At 33.0% G+C, this 20,905-nt stretch overlaps 4 protein-coding genes and 2 non-coding genes across 8 annotated transcripts; 4 read left to right on the top strand and 2 right to left on the bottom strand.

Moving 5' to 3' along the window:
* Window positions 1-3,986: 3,986 nt before the first annotated feature.
* Window positions 3,987-4,058, bottom strand: Trnaq-cug (transfer RNA glutamine (anticodon CUG)). Its single transcript has one exon. It is a non-coding gene; the product is annotated as a tRNA-Gln (tRNA).
* Window positions 4,059-4,264: 206 nt separating this feature from the next.
* LOC128396287 (glucose dehydrogenase [FAD, quinone]-like) lies at window positions 4,265-19,649 on the bottom strand. Its single transcript, XM_053356855.1, has 7 exons — window positions 16,149-19,649; window positions 11,985-12,187; window positions 11,734-11,923; window positions 6,696-6,827; window positions 6,480-6,601; window positions 6,228-6,398; window positions 4,265-6,134 (listed from the first exon to the last, which is right to left on the bottom strand). The coding sequence occupies exons 1-7, from the start codon at window positions 16,297-16,299 to the stop codon at window positions 5,244-5,246; spliced, it is 1,860 nt and encodes a 619-aa protein (XP_053212830.1). The 5' UTR covers window positions 16,300-19,649; the 3' UTR covers window positions 4,265-5,243.
* On the top strand, window positions 4,873-4,944 carry Trnaq-cug (transfer RNA glutamine (anticodon CUG)). The gene has a single exon. It is a non-coding gene; the product is annotated as a tRNA-Gln (tRNA).
* LOC128396286 (stromal interaction molecule 1-like) lies at window positions 7,604-11,371 on the top strand. 2 transcript variants are annotated; one of them, XM_053356853.1, is made up of 6 exons: window positions 7,604-7,976; window positions 8,225-8,932; window positions 9,131-9,455; window positions 9,526-9,686; window positions 10,017-10,267; window positions 10,330-11,371. In XM_053356853.1, exons 2-6 carry the CDS (start codon window positions 8,258-8,260, stop codon window positions 10,937-10,939), a joined length of 2,022 nt encoding a protein of 673 aa, XP_053212828.1. In that variant the 5' UTR covers window positions 7,604-7,976; window positions 8,225-8,257; the 3' UTR covers window positions 10,940-11,371. The 2 variants fall into 2 exon arrangements, with proteins under 2 accessions (XP_053212828.1, XP_053212829.1); XM_053356854.1 differs by having other exon boundaries at window positions 7,611-7,976; window positions 8,431-8,932; window positions 10,330-11,370.
* LOC128396301 (bifunctional endo-1,4-beta-xylanase XylA-like) lies at window positions 13,964-16,020 on the top strand. 2 transcript variants are annotated; one of them, XM_053356870.1, is made up of 4 exons: window positions 13,964-14,255; window positions 14,830-15,000; window positions 15,072-15,273; window positions 15,404-16,020. In XM_053356870.1, the coding sequence occupies exons 1-4, from the start codon at window positions 14,051-14,053 to the stop codon at window positions 15,636-15,638; spliced, it is 813 nt and encodes a 270-aa protein (XP_053212845.1). In that variant the 5' UTR covers window positions 13,964-14,050; the 3' UTR covers window positions 15,639-16,020. The 2 variants fall into 2 exon arrangements, with proteins under 2 accessions (XP_053212845.1, XP_053212844.1); XM_053356869.1 differs by having other exon boundaries at window positions 14,818-15,000.
* Window positions 19,286-20,863, top strand: LOC128396293 (histidine-rich glycoprotein-like). Its single transcript, XM_053356860.1, has 4 exons — window positions 19,286-19,386; window positions 19,469-19,894; window positions 19,967-20,326; window positions 20,406-20,863. Exons 1-4 carry the CDS (start codon window positions 19,353-19,355, stop codon window positions 20,861-20,863), a joined length of 1,278 nt encoding a protein of 425 aa, XP_053212835.1. The 5' UTR covers window positions 19,286-19,352.
* The last annotated feature ends 42 nt before the right edge of the window (window positions 20,864-20,905 follow it).

Below are 20,905 nucleotides of genomic sequence, written 5' to 3'. Positions count from 1 at the left end.
GGTGGAAGAGAAGGTTAACCGTAAAAGAGAATTTTTTTTTTCTTTTCTAAATTTGACTCTTTCTTTTTTCTCTTTCTGTTTGTGTGTCTTTTTCTCTTTCTTTTTGGAGACCCAGTTAACTCGATTCTTGTTTTAAGTTGTTTGTTTCTCTCTTCTTCTCTTTCTTTCTCTCTCTTATTTTTTTATCATCATCAATCCGGCTTGTGTTTTTTTGCTGTGATTTGTACGTGGCAATGGATAAAATGTGTGATATCAATTTAAATGAGGAAACATCGGAAGATAACGGTGAATTAAGGCGATCATTAACCTCTCTGGATGGTTGGGATTTTGCTGATAACCATGAGGAACCTTCAGAGCCACCGGAGAGACCGGAGAGACCGGAAGAAGTGATTGAGAAAGAGGAAGAAATTGATGTTGAAGTGGAAGTGGAAAGAATTGTCAGTCCACCAACACACAGACCCAGTTTTTCTCCAACTGAATCAAATATTTCACGAGCCTCTTCGGTCAGGGAAACGGATCAACTTTCATCTTACAGTTTACCCGGTGCTACTCTCTCTTTCCATCAACAGCCTTATAGTCATTATCATCATCAACCTCCAAATGCTTATGGTGGAGGTTATTATGGTGGACCACCACCGCCACAACATGGTGGCCCAATTGGGGGTCCATCCTATCATCCTAATCATTATCAACCTTATGGTAATCAACCTCCGCCACAACAGAATCCAAATTTTTACCAACCAATTCCACAATATCATAATTATCCTGGTTATGGTGCACCTTCACCTGGTCCAGGAATGTATCCTTATTATCCGATGCAAGGTTATGATCAAAATCGTCAACGTCCTTATCAAAATGATCCTTATTCTCGTCCACCTCAACGTTATGATCTTAACACAAGTAGCTCATCATTTGACCGTAGCTTTGGTCCAAATAGTTTCGCTAATACATCAATGCCTCCCCCATCTCTCAATATGGCTGGTGGTGGTTATCCATCGGCTGCTGTGCCTCCAGCTTACCCAAGTGCTTTCCCTGGTAATCCAGTTAATAATTTACCTCCAGGTTTTGTTGACTGGTATAAACGTTATGTACGCTGGTATTCAGCCACTCATGGTGGCAGTGAAGCGGGTGGAAGAAGACAAAGACTGACACCTCCACTTTATCCTGTTAGACATTCAAGGGTAACCTTTGGCCCATTAAATCAACTTGTTGTTGCTGATGGACAAAATATAATAATCCACCATATTCAACCTTCATTAATTGATTATGAAAGTAAAATTAGCATCAGTACTTGGCCTGGTCCATTAGTTATTGATAAAACAGACAAATCTGATGTTATGGAATTTGTCAAAGCTCAAGATGGTTTACATCAGACAATTGGAGAAGCAATAGAAGTTTCCATTTATGATAGACAAAAGAAACAGATTTGGCAAATATTGAAAATGTTGGTGCAATTGAATGGTAACATTTCTGGATCTGATATTGCTGAATTACTTTTATATCATAATGAAGCTGAATTTACCTCTGAAGAAAATAACGAAATTAATCAATTCCGACGTTTATTAACTCTTGGGCAAAGGAAAAATGCCTTAGAATTTGCCACCAAAAATAATCTCTGGGATCATTTTTGGACACTTACTTGTCTCACTTTACCAAGAGAAACTCTTTCCTATTCTAATCCACCGATAGCCATGATGGAAGCAGCATCTAAGTTTATCAATACAACTTTAAACAATCAGGATGCCCTTTATATCCTCTATCGATGTCTTCTTAACAAATTAAGGACTTATTATAACAAGAATATCGCTAAACCTTTACCTATTTCAAGTCTTCATCATTTCACGATACTTTTAGCTAATGAATGTGAAATTAATTCTGTTGTTCCAGCGGCATCATCTGAACTTCTTAATTTCATAATTGCTCTGAGAAACAACGATTCACAACATCTCATCTCAATTTCACCTGTTGCGTCTTATGAGATTGATACAAAGAGAGGTGTTAAATTGGATTATTCCGAGGAGCTTGTATTTATCAATGAAATATTTGAGTACTCTAGAAACTGTGATGAGATTATTGTCGACTTCATTCCTTACAAAGTTTTATTTACTTGCAAATTATTTGACTATGGATTTATTAATCAAGCTAAAAGTTATTGTGAAAAAATACGAGAAGCTGTCAATTATTATACAAATCAAAGCCCAGGATTGATCAATTACGCCAATGTTAACTGGGATCTTGTTACCAAAATCATTGATGATCTAGAGAGTCGCATTACCGGATCTCTCATTGATTCACCAAATGAAAGTTGTTTGGCATCAAGTGATGCGATTGCTGGAGATGATGAACCATCAGTTTCAGAAGTTTCTGTTGATAATTTGGTTGAAGGTGTCGGTGGATTATCTGTTGGTATTGATGAGGAAAATGCTGGTTCATTAGTTTCCTCTCCACTTAAATCACGAAATTCATCTGTGATTGATGAGCAAGCTTCAATCTACCCAAGGCCTAATTCATCGCAGTTTCAAAGACCGGAACCCGTTTCTTACATTAGTAGACCCGAACCATTCAATATCCTCTCAACGCAATCAAGTATACTTCCAGAACCAACGCCAGTGGAATCATCAGCACCTCCCCCAGCAATGAGACCACCATCACCTCCACCAGCTCCAACACCAGTCAATACCTTTACTCCAATCTCTTTAAGTGATAATTTTCCGGTTTCTGGTCAACAACAACCACAACAATCTCAACAACAACAACAACAACAACAACAGCCACCACCACCAATCGCACCACAACAACAGCTAAACTTTAATCAACCTGCTCCTTTCAGTCAGTCATCAAGCCAATTTAACAGTCAACAACGGAATCAAACTTGGAGACCGAGACAACGTACTAATTCAACAATGAGCTCAATAGCTGATGATGTTTCCACAAATACACCACCGCAAACACCGAGAGTGACAGAACCAGCGCCTTGGGCTCTTCAAGGTTCATCAGCTCATCAATTCCAGCCTTTTTCACAACCACCTCAACCTTTTCAGTCACAACCTCCAATACCCTTTCAAAACCAACAGCAGCAAACTCAACAACAACAATTACCCCTCGTCTCCCCACTTCAGCATCAGCAGCAAGAACAACAACAACCAAACCAAGATTTTATTGAGTCAGGGCAGTCCCAGCCAATGAACTATATTTCAATCCAATCAGCTTCTTATGACCTTAATAGATACGAAGAAAGAGAAACAGGACAACAATCATACAGAAGTTCAAATCAGTATAACTTCAATTCAACAACAACCAACGGACTTGCTGCACCTTCAATCTCAACTCCAATTGTATCTCCAATCGCATCACCATCAACAGATTACAGTCAAATGAGAAGCAATATCAGTTTTGATACAACAGTCCAACAACAACAGCAACAGCAACAAGTTAACCCTCGTGACCGAGAAACAGAGGATACAAAAAGTGATGACAAAGATAAATCTGGTGAAGGTGATACATTAGATTCTAAACAATCTGCAAAACAAAAAGGTGTATTTGATTTTCTATTCTCAAAATTACCTTCACTACCAAAACGAGCTGTTCTTCCAGATGATAAAGATCCCTCAATTATCTGGGATGACAGGTTACAAAAATGGGTTAACAAGGATGAAAAGGATGACCAGAATGCTCAAAACGCACCACCAGGCCCTCCAAAAATACCAATGGGCTCTTTAGGTCCTTCTCAACCACCACCTCACCTCCACCACCAGCAACAACAACAACAACAACAACAACAACAAACCAACCCCAACATTGGCTCATCTTTTAATTTTGGTAATTCAACTATGGATCCAAGTAAAATGTCATTTTTTAATAGTAAACAAAAAAGGTGGGTTGATATAAACGCCACTTCAAATAAACCATTAAATCAGTTCGGTGGTTAAATTTTGTCGCAATTTTGCGACCGCATGATAAAAATTAATTAAATGATCAAAAATTAAAGGTTCCACCGAGATTTGAACTCGGATCGCAGGATTCAGAGTCCTGAGTGCTAACCATTACACCATGGAACCAAGCATTATATTCAGAGGAAATTTATTATTAAATTAATTATTGATTACAACCATTAAATCAATCAAATTATTTTTCTCACCTTTTCCTTTAACACTTGGGATAATCAATCCACCTAATAACTAAGAATTAACCAAAACTTTGTTTCATATCAATAGAAAAAGTTTATCTCAACTAAATCATTTAATTGAAGTTTACATGAATGAAGATTAATTGTCATCTGTGACTTAAGATTTAAAGTAAGTACAATTATGATTTTAAAATATTGATCAATCGAATCGGTTTAACAATTGTCAGTTGATTAATGAATGGCCATGAGATCTATTAATAATCGGAATCACTTGTCAAGTCAATTTCAATCCTTGTAACTAAATAAATTGTCCATTCATTGATTAAATTAACATGTGATTAGGTTAAATTGTTAATAACCAAAAACGTTAATTGTTAATCAATTTTCCCAATCATCTTTTCCATTGGTAATCAATCCATTTGATTGAACATTTAACATTTAAAAAGGTTTGTAACTAATTAAATAATCAACCAATCAATAAATTCAGAAATTACCGATAATATTAACGATAATAGTAACAATCTTTACAATTACTACAATTCATCAAGCCTCATGGTGACATCTGATCTTAGGTCAGATTTTTCTCGAATCAATGAATTAGAGAAAGAGCTAAGACAAACAAGGAAACAATTAAACAGAGTGAAAACTTAATTATTTTTAATTTGAACTAATCAAACTAATTTCTCAACTAATTCCAATTGGTCAACAAGGTTACCACCAAAAAATTTCCTCTTCCCTTAACATTTGGTTCCATGGTGTAATGGTTAGCACTCAGGACTCTGAATCCTGCGATCCGAGTTCAAATCTCGGTGGAACCTTTAATTTTGGCCTTCTACGCATGAGCCTCAAATTTTGGTTCCTTTTTAATTCTAAGCCAAATTAAGTTAACAATTCACATCGAACTCACAATAAACCATTGTAACCATTTTGTCTTGACTCTCTCCAAGCTTAAGGTGATTTTAATTAACTTAAATTTTTTAACTAATTTTTTTCTAGTTGAACAAAAACGATTTAATTAGTTGTCCAAATTAAAAGTAAAATAACAATTAGCGATAGATGAACAAAAGATTATAATACAAAGAGAATCGAATCAACCGAACCATTTTATCTGATTGATTTAGTTTCGATTTAACTGTTTCAATAATGAATAATCGGGTGGAATTGGACCTGAAAATGCTTCCAATTTTTTACCGACAATCATATCGGCCGCTTTTTCAGCGATCATAATAACAGCGGCATTAATATTCCCGGAGATAATTTTTGGCATAATCGAGGCATCGGCAACTCTTAATCCGCTAATCCCACCAAGTAATCGCAATTCTGGATCAACGACAGATGATTTATCCCAAGGTGGACCCATTTTACAAGTTCCAACAGCGTCTCCCATGGTACCGGTCATCACTCGAGCCCAACAGGCCAAATATTGGTCAGATAACCAATCGTAATGGTCACAACTCGGTATCATCAATGGTACTAATGAAGAGTCAATCTCTTTGTAAGGTTTTGATGTGCCAACAGCGAGAGCTGATTTAATTGCTTCAACCATCACCATGATATCATCAGGGTGAGTTAGATAAAGTGGATCAATTAAAGGATAATCAACTGGATTAGCAGTTTTCAGTCTAATCCATCCACGAGATTTTGGCCTTAGGATAACCGGTAATATGGTAAAAGTGTCCATCGACTTTGTCGTATTGTACAAATCTTTCAGTTTAATTGTCATTCCCCTGGATCCATCCTGTAAATCACCGTTAACTAAAAGTAATTCAATGTCGGGCCAATCAAGTGAACTATTTGAATACTTGGACGACATAAAAGCGACACCTTCAATCCCACCGAAAGAAGTCAACGGACCCGAACCTGAGACCAAATAACGGAGAAAATTTTGAGGACTGAAAATCTCATCAATCTTGAGAGTCTTCACTTTGGCCACCGAGAACGTGATCCCACCGGTAACAGGGTGATCATGAAGATTTTCACCAACAGGTAAATCAGCGACCACTGGAATCTAAACAACAATCGATGAAAAAAAGTCACAATTAACAATCAGAACAAGAAAATCTTTCCCGGAATCGAAAACTCTTCAAATGAATCAATCTACCTTGAGGGCTTCTAAATGATCAGCTGGACCAACACCAGAGACCATCAACAAATGAGGTGTACTAATTGTTCCCGCAGTTAAGATAATCTCTGATTTAGCATAGACCACGAACGATAATGAATCGCGATCAAATTGTACACCAACGGCTCTTTTATTATCTCCGAAAAGAACCTAATCACATAGAGAACAATCAATTTAGAGAAGCAAAAAAATCGTTAATTGCTGGGAAAAAAACACTCTACAATTAGTTACCCTTGTAACACGAGAATGTAACATAATATGTAAATTGTTACGATCTTTAATTGGTTCGATGAATGATTTATAAGCGCTCGAACGGCCTCCTTTTTTAACGAAACCTTGAGGAATCGAAAAACCTAAAACAACAATTAACAAATGAACAGAACGATTAATTCAATTAAAGGGTGACACAATTAACCATCTACAATGATAATCAATTGATTAATTTACCTGATTGTTTCTGACTGTTACAATCAGTTGATCGGTAGCCCAAACTTAAACCCGCTTGGAGCCAAGTCCGTCCAAGATCAGAGGTGAACGGGGACTTGGAGATTCCCATTAGACCCCCTTGCCTATGATAACCTGTAATTAATCAACAATTAACGAATAACAATTAAGGGGAAAAAAAGAAAGTCAAACCGATCAGAAATCTTAACAGAAATAACAATTAACCATTACAATTAAAAGGTAAATTATCATTTGTACTCAATAATCAAGTCCATTCAAGTGTAATGTTATTAACAGAACTTACAATTTATTTAATTGTTACAATTTAAATTATTGATTACAACCATTAAATCAATCATTATCATTTTCTCACCTTTTCCTTTAACAATTGGGATAATCAATCAACCTGATAATTAACAATTAATCAAAACTTTGCTTCATATCAATTAAAAAGATTCACAAGAATTAATTTATTTCAACTAAATCATTTAATTGAAGTTTACATGAATCTTAATTGTTTTCTGTTAATCAAGAGACAAAGTTAATTATTGTTTAATAGTTACAATTAAGATTTTAAAATGTTAATCAATCGAATCGGTTTAACAATTAATTGTCAGTTGATCAATAATTGGCCATGAGATTAATTAATATGAGAAATTGAATAATCAGAATCACCTGAATCCTTGAATAAATTGTTAACAATTAACATATCATCAGTTTATAGACTGATTAAAGGTTTAATAGATTAACTGATTAACTAATGTATGAAATGATTAGTTAATTGTTCGTCAGTTATTTAATAAAAGTTGATAAACAATTAAATTATCTTTCAAGTTAAATTGTGTCCTGATGATGAAAAATCATCTTAATTGTATTTTCCATTGATAAAGAAAAAGGTAATTTAATAACAATCAAGTAACTAACTACGATTAATATGGTATTATAAAGATAATTAGTCGATTAATTGTTATCAATTTAAGCGTCAACAGTAAACCATAATTGTCACATAACAATTTGTCTCATTACAATTTTGATTATCATTCAATTTATATCTCATTAAACTAGTGATCACAATTAACTAATTGCAATCAAAGCAGCGAGAAAAAATCACCAAGTCAATTTCAATCCTTGTAATTAAATAAATTGTCCATTTATTGATTATATTAACATGTGATTAGATTAAATTGTTAACCTCTAGAAACGTTAATTGTTAATCAATTTTCCATCAATCAACTTTTCCATTGGTAATCAATTCATTTGATTGAACATTTAACATTTAAAAAGGTTTGTAACTAATTAAGTTCATCTTTTATATTTATAATCAATTTGATCTTAAATTGTTTGGTTAATTGTCGATAACCTTTCCAATCTCTTTAATGGTCAAGCTTAATTGCTAATCAACTATTAATAAATTAGACTTAAATCTTTGTATTATCCAAACAATTGAGTTAGTAATTTAATTCTGCTCAAAATTAACTTCTATTAGATTTAATTGTTATCTAATTAATTACGATTCTCTTAATTTCCAATAGATTGTGAGAATTGATTCAGAATATGAGTTCGTTATGGATGATGATGATTTCTTCAACGAAAAAGTTTCAATCAAATCAATGAACTTTTCACCCATTGGAGTAATTAAAGAGGTTCATCATTCAGCGAAAGATTTAATTGTGTTATTAAGCTTCCTCATTTCTTTAATTGGTATAATTGTTGCTCTAATTCAATATCGTTATTCAAGATTTAATCAACGAAAAATGCTCAAAGATATGGCGTCATTACAAAAGGCCGAAGATCAAATTCACGAGCTACAACGGGAATTGGACAAAGTGAAAATGGAATCAACATCAATCGGACAATCATCCAATATCGTAGCAATTAGTGATCATAATAATAGACAAACAGGCAATCACAACGATGAACAATCAATCAATCGAAATCAATATTCAATGGATTCAGAAATTACCGATAATAATAACGATCTTTACAATTACTACAATTCATCGAGCCTCATGGTTACATCTGATCTTGGGTCAGATTTTTCTCGAATCAATGAATTGGAGGAAGAGCTAAGACAAACAAGGGAACAATTAAACAGAGCGGAAACTGCATTAGCTAATAAATCATGGGCACCACCTCATCAACTCCAATTGTGGTTACAATTAACCCACGAACTTGAGCTGAATCATTATATCGCCAAGCGATCAGCAGCCGAGAACCAATTAGCTGCCGCAAAAGAAGGGGTAAGTTACCAATTACCCGATCGAAATGTAATAAGTTCCCAGTAGCGATATTTGTCTTACCGAGAACAATTAATAATCTTCACCTTAGAATATAATCTAATCTAAATTATCTAAATTACAACTAACTGATTTTTAATTGTCTTCTAATTGCTTTCGTATGTGTTATTTGTTTATTGTTCTTTTCATCGTTTTTATTAGTGTGAAAAACTAAAGAGGAAAAGATCAACTTTTTTCGGCTCTCTTCGAGTCGCCCATGGATCTTCAATCGACGATGTTGATAATCGTATTCTCCAGGCCAAACAAGCGCTTTCCGAAATAACCAAAGAGCTCAAGGAGCGATTGTATCGTTGGCAGCAGATTGAACATCTCTGTGGATTCCCAATAGTCCATAATCGAGGAATCGTTCAAATTCAGGCGGAAATTTTCACCAATTACAAAAATTCACCTTCGCCTGTTGACCTGAACCGATCAACAAGCGAGAATTACATTGAAACCGAAACTGAAACATTAACATTATCCAAAAGTGAGCGAATTCATATTTTATCAATTTCTTTTTCACTTCGATTACTAATATAATCCTTTTCTACCTTAAGGTCCAGGTATATCTCGATATGGATTTAATCAACGATCGTTTCGATCAAGTCACTCTTCAGATCACAAATCAAGTTTATCGACTTCATCAACATCAGCTAATTATCATCAATCACATCATATTCAACACAATTATCTACATGCACAGTTATCAAGAACCGAGGTAAATATCAGCTGATTGAAATGGATTAATGATCGACTTGAATTATTCAAATTGTGTTCTCAATGAACGATAATCAAACTCAATCATCTAAGATTTGATTACGTAAAATATTAATTCTAATAATAGCATGTTAATCAATTTAAGAATTAACTTTCATGTGTGTGTGATTAGATGACGTCAATCTTATATCAATACCGAATCGATAATAACATTTCCTCTTATCCTTTGGATAGAGATTAAAGATAATCTTTAATCTTTGAGGGGATTAGAACTTTTTTCACTGCTTAATTGATTCATTATTTTCCCTTTCATGATGAATGATTTTCATAGCCTGCCAATGGATACGCGGAGACAAATGATCAAAACGAGTCAACACCGGACGATGAAAGTTCTGGTTCAGATTTGGAAACAGTATCTTCAACATCTCATCGTCATCCCCATGCAAATGTTTATCCGGCTCATCATTACAACTCTTACCAACATTCACTACCGATACCATCACCTCCACCTCTTCCTCCTCCACCGCCGACATCTTCATCCAGCTATAACCATGATAGAGTGATATTTACATTAGGAGATGGGTAAGTGAACAAGATTAACGAATCAACTGAAAATTAACTAACCATCTTAATCTTTAATTCAGTTTCTTGGACCAAGCATCAAGTTTAGCTGATGAAAGTTCATTTTCAACTCATCACCGACGAACCTGGAGCTCGATTCGTCGAGCACCAAGACGATCACGACGAGGAAATGATACAAAAAACACCGAAGTATCTAAATCATTTTCTTTAACAATCGATGATAACAAAACGGAAATTGGATCGACAATCGATCAACAACAACAAGACGAACGAAGGTCAAATTCAGACCATCAAACACGTAAATCGATACCACGTGTTTCCTATGGGGATACAGTCGAGATAAAAGAAGCAATAAAACAACAAGATACTCAGAATGAAGCATCTTCATCAACGATCAACGATCAAGACGAGGATGTAGAGAAATTAGTTTCAGAGGGAAAGAAAATTAATCCCATTGGAAAAACAATTAATTCCTCTGAACAATCAGCTGATGATAATAAACCAATTCCAACGTCATCTCATCCACATAAACACTCAATTTCCAATTACTTCAAAGGTGCTCGAAGATCGTTCAAGTTGATGAGTTCAAAACGGAAAAGATCATCAACCGATGAAAATACAACGAAAATCGAACCATCGAATCAAAGTGTTTCCAATAAAGAATCAAATTAAACTTTAAAAAGAATAACAATTAACACAATTCATATATTCAAAAATAATCTAAACAAATGGTTACTTTAAATTACCATCGAAATGATTTAACTAATTGTTCAGGAATGAGACAAGAAATTGTAATAAAATTACCTTGATTAACTTGATAATCGTTAAGACAATTAAACTTTTTTGTTACATTTAGGATATTATCAGAAATTAAGTAATCATTACATCGTTCTGGTTTTAATATAATGTCAATATTGTTGATGATCAATTGTTACAATTAGTTAATTGTCATTGTATCAATTGGAACGTAAAACTAACTACAAATCAATTTGTAACAATCAAGGGTTGTTTACCTTACGACAATTTAGCTTTGTAACATTTGAACAATAACAAAAAATTGAATCTATTTATTTGATAACATCAAATATTAAATTTTCATCGTAATCAACAATTCAAATCAATCAATAAACATAATACAATCAAGGATCAACAATTAAACCAAAGGTTTGAACCTTAAACAAGCAAACAAAAGTCAATGATTGATGAAAAGGTTAATTGTGATTAAGAGAAACTGATATAATTAATAAAACAAATACTCTGATCTTGATGATTAGTTAAACAGTAAAGTTAATTAATATCAGTTAATTAACAGCTGATCAATGGAGTGTAAAAATTATTTATGTTTACATTGAAAGTTTACAAGTTGAAAGTTTGATTTACCGTTGATTGTTTGTCTCCTAAGTAATAATTACCTAATGGGTTTTTAATTGTAGCCAGTTAATTGTTAATTAAGCTTAATTACTCACCATTAAAGGCAATTTCAATGTCCAAATTATCTTCCGACTTGAGGAAATAGGGATAAACTTCATCCCAACTCCAGCCGAGTGCTCCATCTTTAAGCCAACCATCAAAATCGAGGCAATTTCCTCGGACGTAAATCATATTACTCATTGAACTACTTCCGCCAAGAACTTTGCCCTGAGGCCAAACAAGCCGCTGTTGAAGAGAGTTGATCAGTTGATTGTTAACAATTCGATAATAACTCATTGGAACAAACCTTATCGTCGTAACCAAAACAGGCCACTTCTTGAGCTTCCGTTCGGTAATTCCAATCGTATTCAGATTTTTTCAATGTCCACCATGCTAATGGAATCTCATGCATGATGTTTTCCATTCCCCCGGCTTCAATTAACAGAACTCGATGTTCAGGATTATCTGATAATCTCCTCGCCAATACTGAACCAGCAGTTCCACCGCCAACTATTCAATAATAATTCAAGAATTACGATTAATCAACAATTTTCTGGATTCTCTAAATTTCCAATCAAATGAATGATATAATATTTCACTCGATGTTAAAGTTAATTGTTGGTAAATTATGAAAATTACTGTTTATCATTAAGCTAATTGGAAGTAAATTGAATAGATTTGTTCGTAACTTAATTAGATCAATTGGTTTCTCGATTTAATTGATTTATTTTGTGATGAATCCTTGAATTTGTTGGTTGTATATTTGAGTGAATATTTTAATGAACTTGAATGATTTAACTAATTGTTAAGAAGGAGAAAGTTAATTGATGAACAAGATATTAATTTGTTGGCGGAATTAATGATTGGTGAACAAATTAACATGAAAATTAATTCTTTTTGTAATATTAACAATTAAGAGAAAGAAAAAAGAAACAAAAAATAATTTAAATTATTGGGAAATCAGTTGATGATTAACGATCAATATAATTACACCAAGATGACAATCTAATATTATTATAACAATTAAGGTAGATTATGAGACTCCGGAAACAATTTAAATTAACAATAACATAAATGTTTCTGATTGAACTAGATAAATAAGTTAATCACAATTAACGCAATCAAAATTAACTCGTTAAACCCGTTAATTAGTTAATTGTTATGAGAGGCAAAAATTAATCATAACAAAAACAATAATTATGATCAGTTGATTGTTTCAATTTAATTGTAATTGTATATTGTTCACATTAGATTGTAATCTTTTTGCTCTGTTGATAAAATGACAAAAGTTGATCATGATCATGATTAAGAAATTAATTGTTTCAATGAATTAATATCAAAAGAAAAATATTGACAAACAATTAAACAACAATTAACAAACTATTATTCAAACTTTTCATTGAGTCAATCTAATAATTGAATTGTGTTAATTGTTTCAATCTCAAATCAATTGAAAATTGTGATTATTTCCCTTGTCGGATTAACTTTGGGATTAAATTGTCAACTAATTCAATCTAATTTGATTAACTATTGGTAAAAATTTAATGATAATTGTTATTGATTGTTGGCTAACAATTTACACTATCATAGGGCTTCCGTATTGTGGTTATTATATAACATCAACCTAATGGATTGGAAAATTAGTTTAATTAGAATGACAATTTGGATGATATCGAATTGTGATGATAAAGAAAGAGAATGAGAAAGAAAGATGATGATAATGATGATAGAAAAGAAAGAAAAGAAAGAGAGATATGGTTGAAGGGAAGAATGAAAATTTAGATGGAAAGTGTGAACACGACGGATTACAGGGTTTCGAATTGGGTTCCGCTTTCATTTAGAATCTAATTTAATTGTTAAAAGTGTTTCTTTCGATTAACGGGAGTAAATTGGGGTCGAAGTAGTTGGTTAACTTATTTGTCTGTTACTATCATCAGAATTATCTCAAAATATATAATATATTGTATTCCAGATTATCGAACACCATTAGATTAAAGTATCTCTCCCTCTTTTTTTTATCTCTATTTGAATAAATAAATATATCTTTTCGTTATCATCGCCGTCGTTATCGTTATCATCACTGTCGTCGATGTCAACACGTCCTCTTTTTTGTTCTAAAATTTCCCACCCCCTTCGAATAATATGACCTGAAGTTTGAGAATTCAATTAGAGAGAGAGAGAGAGAGAGAGAGAGAGAGAGAGAGAGAGAGAGAGAGAGAGAGAAATTTGGTTTGGGTGTTTACTTGAACATTCGAGGTATATAAAGGTTCGAGTTTGATTGTTTAAAGACACAGACAGTCGTAAGTGACTAAAAGACAAGGATTAAACTACTACTAAATATTGTGTCTGTTTCATTGAAGAATTAAAAAAATCATGATAATCAAGTTAACATTAGTTTCTTGTTTGGTGTATGTCTCATTGATCTCATGGACTAATGCTGAATCATTGGAAACCGATTCAAGTGCTACCGGATTGACTGTTGGTGATTTAGTTGCCGCTTCGACCAATGGATGGGAACACAAGGGATGGAGTCAACCTAAGGGTTACGATGCCAAAGGATGGGAACACGATGAATGGGGTAAGTGTTCATAAGTGGTGAAAATCATTTTCTCTCAAACAAATTGAACAATCAAAACTTTCGATGAAAACAATTCGATAACTTTGGTTGTCTCTTTGAAGAGAGAATAAGACTTTCGAAAAAGAAATTTTTTTTTTCGAATTTGAGTCAAAAATTAACATTACATTTCCATTTAGTTGATCTTAATTAACATCCCAGTTTCTTTAATCACTCGGCCAAATCTTCACTGATTTAATATATTGCTGATTCTCTTCAGGAATCAACTCTCAACTAGTTGATTCAGTGATTTCTATTTAATCAGAACAGGAATAATATTACAATTTACAAATCCTGTAGTAGTTTTCAGATGATTAACTTAATTAACAATCGAGAAAAAAAAACTGCAGACTAAATGAAAAAACAACCAATCTAGTGGGTTGATTAAGTTAAATAGAAACAGTAACGAACTGAATTAGGGAATTGGTTCAATAAGTTGAATGTATTGAAAAGTTTGACCAGAATTCGAGTGAGAAAAATTTTTACGGACCAACGAAAATCTATGTGATTAATTAATCTTAATTAGCTTCGAATGAAGGTAAAAAAGGTGGACACATGAACAAGTACAAGGACTGGGGAGATCGAAACAAGAAGTACGACGACTGGAAGAAACACAGCGAAGAATGGGGCAAAAAGGGAAACGGTGCTCATCACGACGAGAAACATTGGGCTGACAAGGGATGGAAAAAGTATGACGACGGAAAGAAAGGTAAGAATAACAATCGATAGAAAAAAAAAGAAAATTGTAAACTCATATTCTGTTCTAAATTTGCTCCTCAGGTAAAAAGATGGAACATTGGGATCAGGGTAAAAAGGAAGATCACTGGAAGAAATGGGAAGACAAATGGAACTACGACAAGGACAAAGGTCATGGATACGAAAAGTCATACTCATGGGACAAGGAACACGCCAAGAAATATAAGCAAGGGTCAAAGGGTGGAAATCACAAGGACTACAAACACGGAGAAAAGAAAGACTATTGGTAAGTGATCGGATCTAATGACGAAGGACAATTGATCAGTGATGGACATTATCCGTCGATCGACTGTCTGATTTTCTGTAAACGATCGGATTGACCTTAATTGTCTCTCTCTCTCTTGTTATATTAATAGGGAAAAACACAACGCCAACGATCAGGGACATTGGAAACAAGGTGGATTCAAACACAACGACGATTGGAAACACAAGGATTACAAAAAGAACTGGGGTGACCATGGTCAACACAAAAAGAATAACGAAAAGTGGGGAAAGGAAAAATATGACGATGGTCATCATTGGGCCCACAAGAACCACAAACACGGTTACGATAAGCACCATGGCTGGGGACATGGTGGACACGAATACTAGAGAGTCGCTCATTAGTTAACATTTAATTTAGACTCTAGAGAAAAACATGAAATTTATTGAACAATTGTCTTTATATTTGTAATTTAAATCAACATTATATCCGCTTGACCATTTACACTAATCAGTGGAAACACTTGACCACTGGTTCATGAAAGGATCAAGCGTTTGTGCCAGATAATTAATCTTCCTCTTCCTTTTCCTCCTCATCATCATCAATATCATCAAACTCTCTCTCTCTCTTCTCTCCCCTTATCCAACCAAACAATTAAATCTTTCCAATTTCCATAATTTAATTCAGTTGAAAATCTGTTAATCTGTTAAATAACATGATCGTTGAAAACGACCATCAATAAATCATCAACAGTGTTGATAATTAATCTTATTTATTGTAAAATCTATTGTTGAATAACAATCATCCAATTTGTAGATTATCAATTAATAAATAATCTTTAAGAAAATTAGATGAAAATTTGTATCATTTAATTGCCGGATTAACGATTAATTACTCACCAATGATATAATCATATTCCTTTTCCCAATTTTTTCGGGATAAAAGTGATGATGATTTACTATTATCGGAACGATCGTCGATTGTTGGTCCAAAAAACGCTAATAAAGGGATTAGTCCAATTAAAGTCTTAAGATCAGGATTAGCGATCATCGTTATTGATTAAATAAAATTGATCAACGAAAAACAAATTGTCTGTATTATTTTTTGCCTCCCAAATTCACAGTTAACAATCAACAGTAAACAATTAAGTTGACATAAAAATAGATGGAGACAATTAGTAAATCCATAATCAGGTAAATCAATGGACAGAGAAAAAGTTAGAAAGATGAACAATTAAAAAGCACAAAATTTGTCCAATCAACAGAAACACAATTCAGTTGATTAGTTTTGATGGTAAATCACAAACAAAACAAAACAAACACATTAAATTGTTAACAATTTAATTTTCTCACATAACCTTAATCTTTGACAATTTATGAGAGAGAGAGAAAAAAAATTAGATGATGATGATAGTGATTAAGATGAGAATCGAGAATACAAAAAGTTAACGAAAAAAAAATTAGATTGTTTCAAGTTGACTTTCAACAATCAGTTAAATTCAGTTTGGATCCATTGAAGATGAAGTTTACCGATTAAGTGATTACAGTTAAATGATGATTCTCAATCGTAAGAGATGGTGATGAAGATGATGAAGATGATGAGGATGATGAGGATGACGATAAGAAGTGGGTTTGAAGGTGGGTACACCAACCCAGGGTGACGGTCGTTTCGATTAACGGTTGGTTGAATTACGATGACAAATCATATTGTAGATTATCAGAAGCAATTTAAATTGTAGTGGTAAATGATCACCATCATGATGGTCGTTAAATTGTGATCAAGATAATCTACTAATTGTTGAGAGGATTCAATGATTTGGTCAGTTTCGGGACGATTTAGAGTCTTGTATGGTTGAAACGATTAACTTTGATTGTGGTGACAACAATCAACTCATTGGAATTAGTAATTAGTAAATTTACTTTGATTGTTATGTTAAATTTTGTTGAGTAATTTTAACTCATTGGGTATCCATTTAATTGTTGATTTATTGTTCAATTAAGTTATGATTTTTGTTACACAACTTTTTGATTGTTATTATTAAGTAATTATTTGATTGTTGGTTGATTATCAAATCCTTTTTTCATGGTTAATCAAAAACAATCACGTTAATCACTGATTCTTGAAATTTATCTTGATTATTTTTACTTGAGCTCAATTGATTAATTTGATGTTGATAATCAAGATCACAATGATTGATTAAATTGTTGACAGTTGAAACAAGATCAGTTTTGTTAAAATCAATCTCAACAATGAACAAGACAATTAATAAATTGTAATGAATCAAAGTGAAAAAATTAACCAAAAACAAACAACAATAATAATAAGATGAAGCTACAATTAAGTTGTAACAATTAAAGAATTGAACTTTTTGCTTTCTTGATTATTATTGTTATCTAAGGTTGGATGGCCTGAGTTAATTGTGTGATTAAGGTTTGTGATTAACGATTAACAATTTAATGTTTTAACTTTCACCGAAAATAATTTAATAGTCAAGTTCAAGTGCGGAAGATGAGATGAAAGTGATTAATGTATTCAAGTTAATTACAATTTAGATTATTATGATTAAGATTATCAATAGAAACTGATTTTGGTCTCTTAACAATTTAACAACAATTAAGTTAACTGGTTGATTGAATTCAAATCAGAAATCTAAATATTTCGTTATCGTAACTATTATTATCACTTTTATAATGATTATCACATTTGAATCTTTATTTAATAGTAACAATTAAAAAAGTGATCATAATCATCGGGATCATGATTAACACTTTAATCAACACAATAATCATTTTAATAATATGATTAAAGGCTTAATCACTGGAGCTTAAATTGTAAACCAGCAATTTAAAAGGTGTTAAACTTTGGGAAAACTTTAGTTTTTTAATCCAACAATCAACTGATTTAGTTACAATTAAAGGTACAAAATTAACTCTTGAATTTGTTAATTGTTGATTAAATTATAACACAATTTGATTTGCAACTTAGTTAATCAAGAGGCACAAGTTAATCACCATGAAATATGAAAATTGTAATCAAATAATTGAAAGGAATCATTAATCAAGTTAATTATGATTAAGAATGAAAATTTAATCAACAATCAATGGATTAATAGTTAATATTTATCAAATAATTTATGATGAGAATCAGTGACAATTAGATATTAATAATTTAAATTGTTTGCTATTAGTTTCCAATCGATGATTATTGTAATTGATTTAAATTGTTTGTCATTGATTATTTTCTGTCTAACAATTAGTTTAAATATCTTGGCTTGCAATTTAATTGATTGATCATTTTTGCAAGAAATTGTTGTTAATTATAACGGTAAACACTTAATTACATGAAATTAAATTGTGTTTAAAATAAACCTTTTTTTAACAGCAATTAAATTTAGTCGCAAGTTAATTGCTTTGCCTAAATTATGGTCTTAAATTAAATGATCAATTTGTCTGGTAAGTGACAATTAGATTGTCAATCATTGACCTTTCTCCTTAATTGTGATAAATTATCATCTTTAAATTTCACTGATTTTCAATGGGGTTAATTGTTTTCTAGTTTAATTAATCATCAGCAAGGTTATCAGGTCAATCAAATTAATATTTCCAATACAACGGAAATAATTAACTACCATCGATTTGATTATCAACTGATTTGGTTAATTATCAAAATAGGAAAAGTTAATTAACAATAACTCAGCTTGAGTTTCACTTTCACTCAACAATTAGAATCAACAATTGATTGAAAACAATATGATTTTAAGTAAATCATTTTTCTCGGTTCAGCCCAATAAATTTGTTGATTAGTTTTCTCGTTTAATTGTAAACAATTAAGAAAACTTTTTCCATCAATTGAAAACTTGACTTTGTCTTTGATTATTTGGTAAAAGGTTAATTAAGATATTGATTAACCATAATTGACCTTTGATTGATTCATCTTGAATCCTCCTTTAATTTGATTCTTTCTGACCAATTGCTGAGTATATAAAATGAATCACAATCAAGAGGAAAAAGTTAAATTGTAGTTGAATAGCCAACAATCAACAACATAGATTGACCAAAGTGATTCCTTTGCGATTTGAAATATTGGAAATTTTAATTGTTACGATGAACATCAACTCGTGTATAACTGTTTTAACAGGTAATTGTGATTAAATTGTATCTCTTTTTTAGTGGTTAATTGTTTTCCTAATATTTGTTTCCAATGTTTTCACAATTTAAAGTTTCTTTGGCTTGGTCTTTGTCCATTTCTGAGGCTGTATCATTAAATCAACCGCGATTAACGTTACCACAATCAGGGAATCAGAATGATAATCAACAAACTGGATCGAAATTGGAGAAACAATTAAACGAAACCAAAGCATCTGCATCGTTTGATTCATTTCGAGTCTCAACACCGGAAACAAATCGTGATGGAACTTTACTTTTAGATTCATATCATGATTTCCGTTCCAATCATCACCATCATGGTCATCATCCTTATCACCATTATGGTCATCACAATGGTCATCACAATGGTCATCATAATGGTCACCATTATGGACACCACTATGGTCCAAGTGATTACCACCATCGATACCCTCACCATAGTTACGGTAATCATCATCATCGATACCCTGAGTACCACCATGGACATTATTATCCATCAGGTAATAGTCATGAAAATTTTTCCAACTAATCAACTTGACCAATTAACTTGACGAGATTGTTTTTAATTGTAGTCGATGAAACCGGCTCGGAGATAACCAATACAGGTGAAGCTGTCGACGGCGGAGTTGTAGATTCAGTGGATTCAGTTGATCCGATTGAGGAAGGTGTTGATGATTTAGCTGGGCCTGATAGTAACGGAGCATCAGAACCTGTTGACCCGATGGTCAATGGTGAACTTGTTGACCCAGAGACGGAGGAAGTGACCGAAACACCAATTGATGAGGAAACTTTATCAGAAGATCCGATTGAAAGTGATGTTGAAGAGATTCCGATTGAAAATGTCCCCGGTGAACCAACTAACGGTGAACTTGTCGCCGACGATTTAACTCACCCACCAAGGGATTATCGTCATCATTACAATCATGGTTACGGTAAGTACCTTAAATCAATCAAGTGAGAAGGGAATTAATTTGATGAACATTTTGTTTTGTATTTCGTTTGAAATGATAGATCATCGATACTATGATCCAGCTTCATCTTCATATGATCATCGTCATCCAATTTACAGTCATCTTCCCCCGACACATTTTAAGTGCTCTCATATTAAACACACTGGTTATCCATCGGATATTGAAGCTCGGTGTCAAGTTGTACTTCCGGGTAATCGATCAGGTCGTTGGGAGATCCTTCATTTCCTTCACAAATCTAGTCCACAAAAGTCGAATGCAATCATTTACCTAGACCACGGAGGTCACCATCATCATCCACACCATCACAGTTCATATGGACACGGACATGGACATGGACACGGACACGGACACGGGCACCATGGTCATCACGGCTCTTACAATCACCATCTTCATTACCCTCACCATTTAGGTTACAATCACCATTATCCTCATCATCATCGTCACCATTACAATGGTCACCACTATCCAAAGGCCAGTTTCATCAAACGAAGAAAATAAAATCCAATCTGAACCAAATGAGGAAAAAAAAATCAAATGATT

This window comes from Panonychus citri, unplaced genomic scaffold (genome assembly GCF_014898815.1).
Source record: "Panonychus citri isolate SS breed McGregor unplaced genomic scaffold, ASM1489881v1 Contig00143, whole genome shotgun sequence".
Lineage (NCBI taxonomy): Eukaryota > Metazoa > Arthropoda > Arachnida > Trombidiformes > Tetranychidae > Panonychus > Panonychus citri.
Note: the sequence above shows the minus strand (reverse complement) of the source record. Positions and strands in the feature narration are given on the sequence as shown.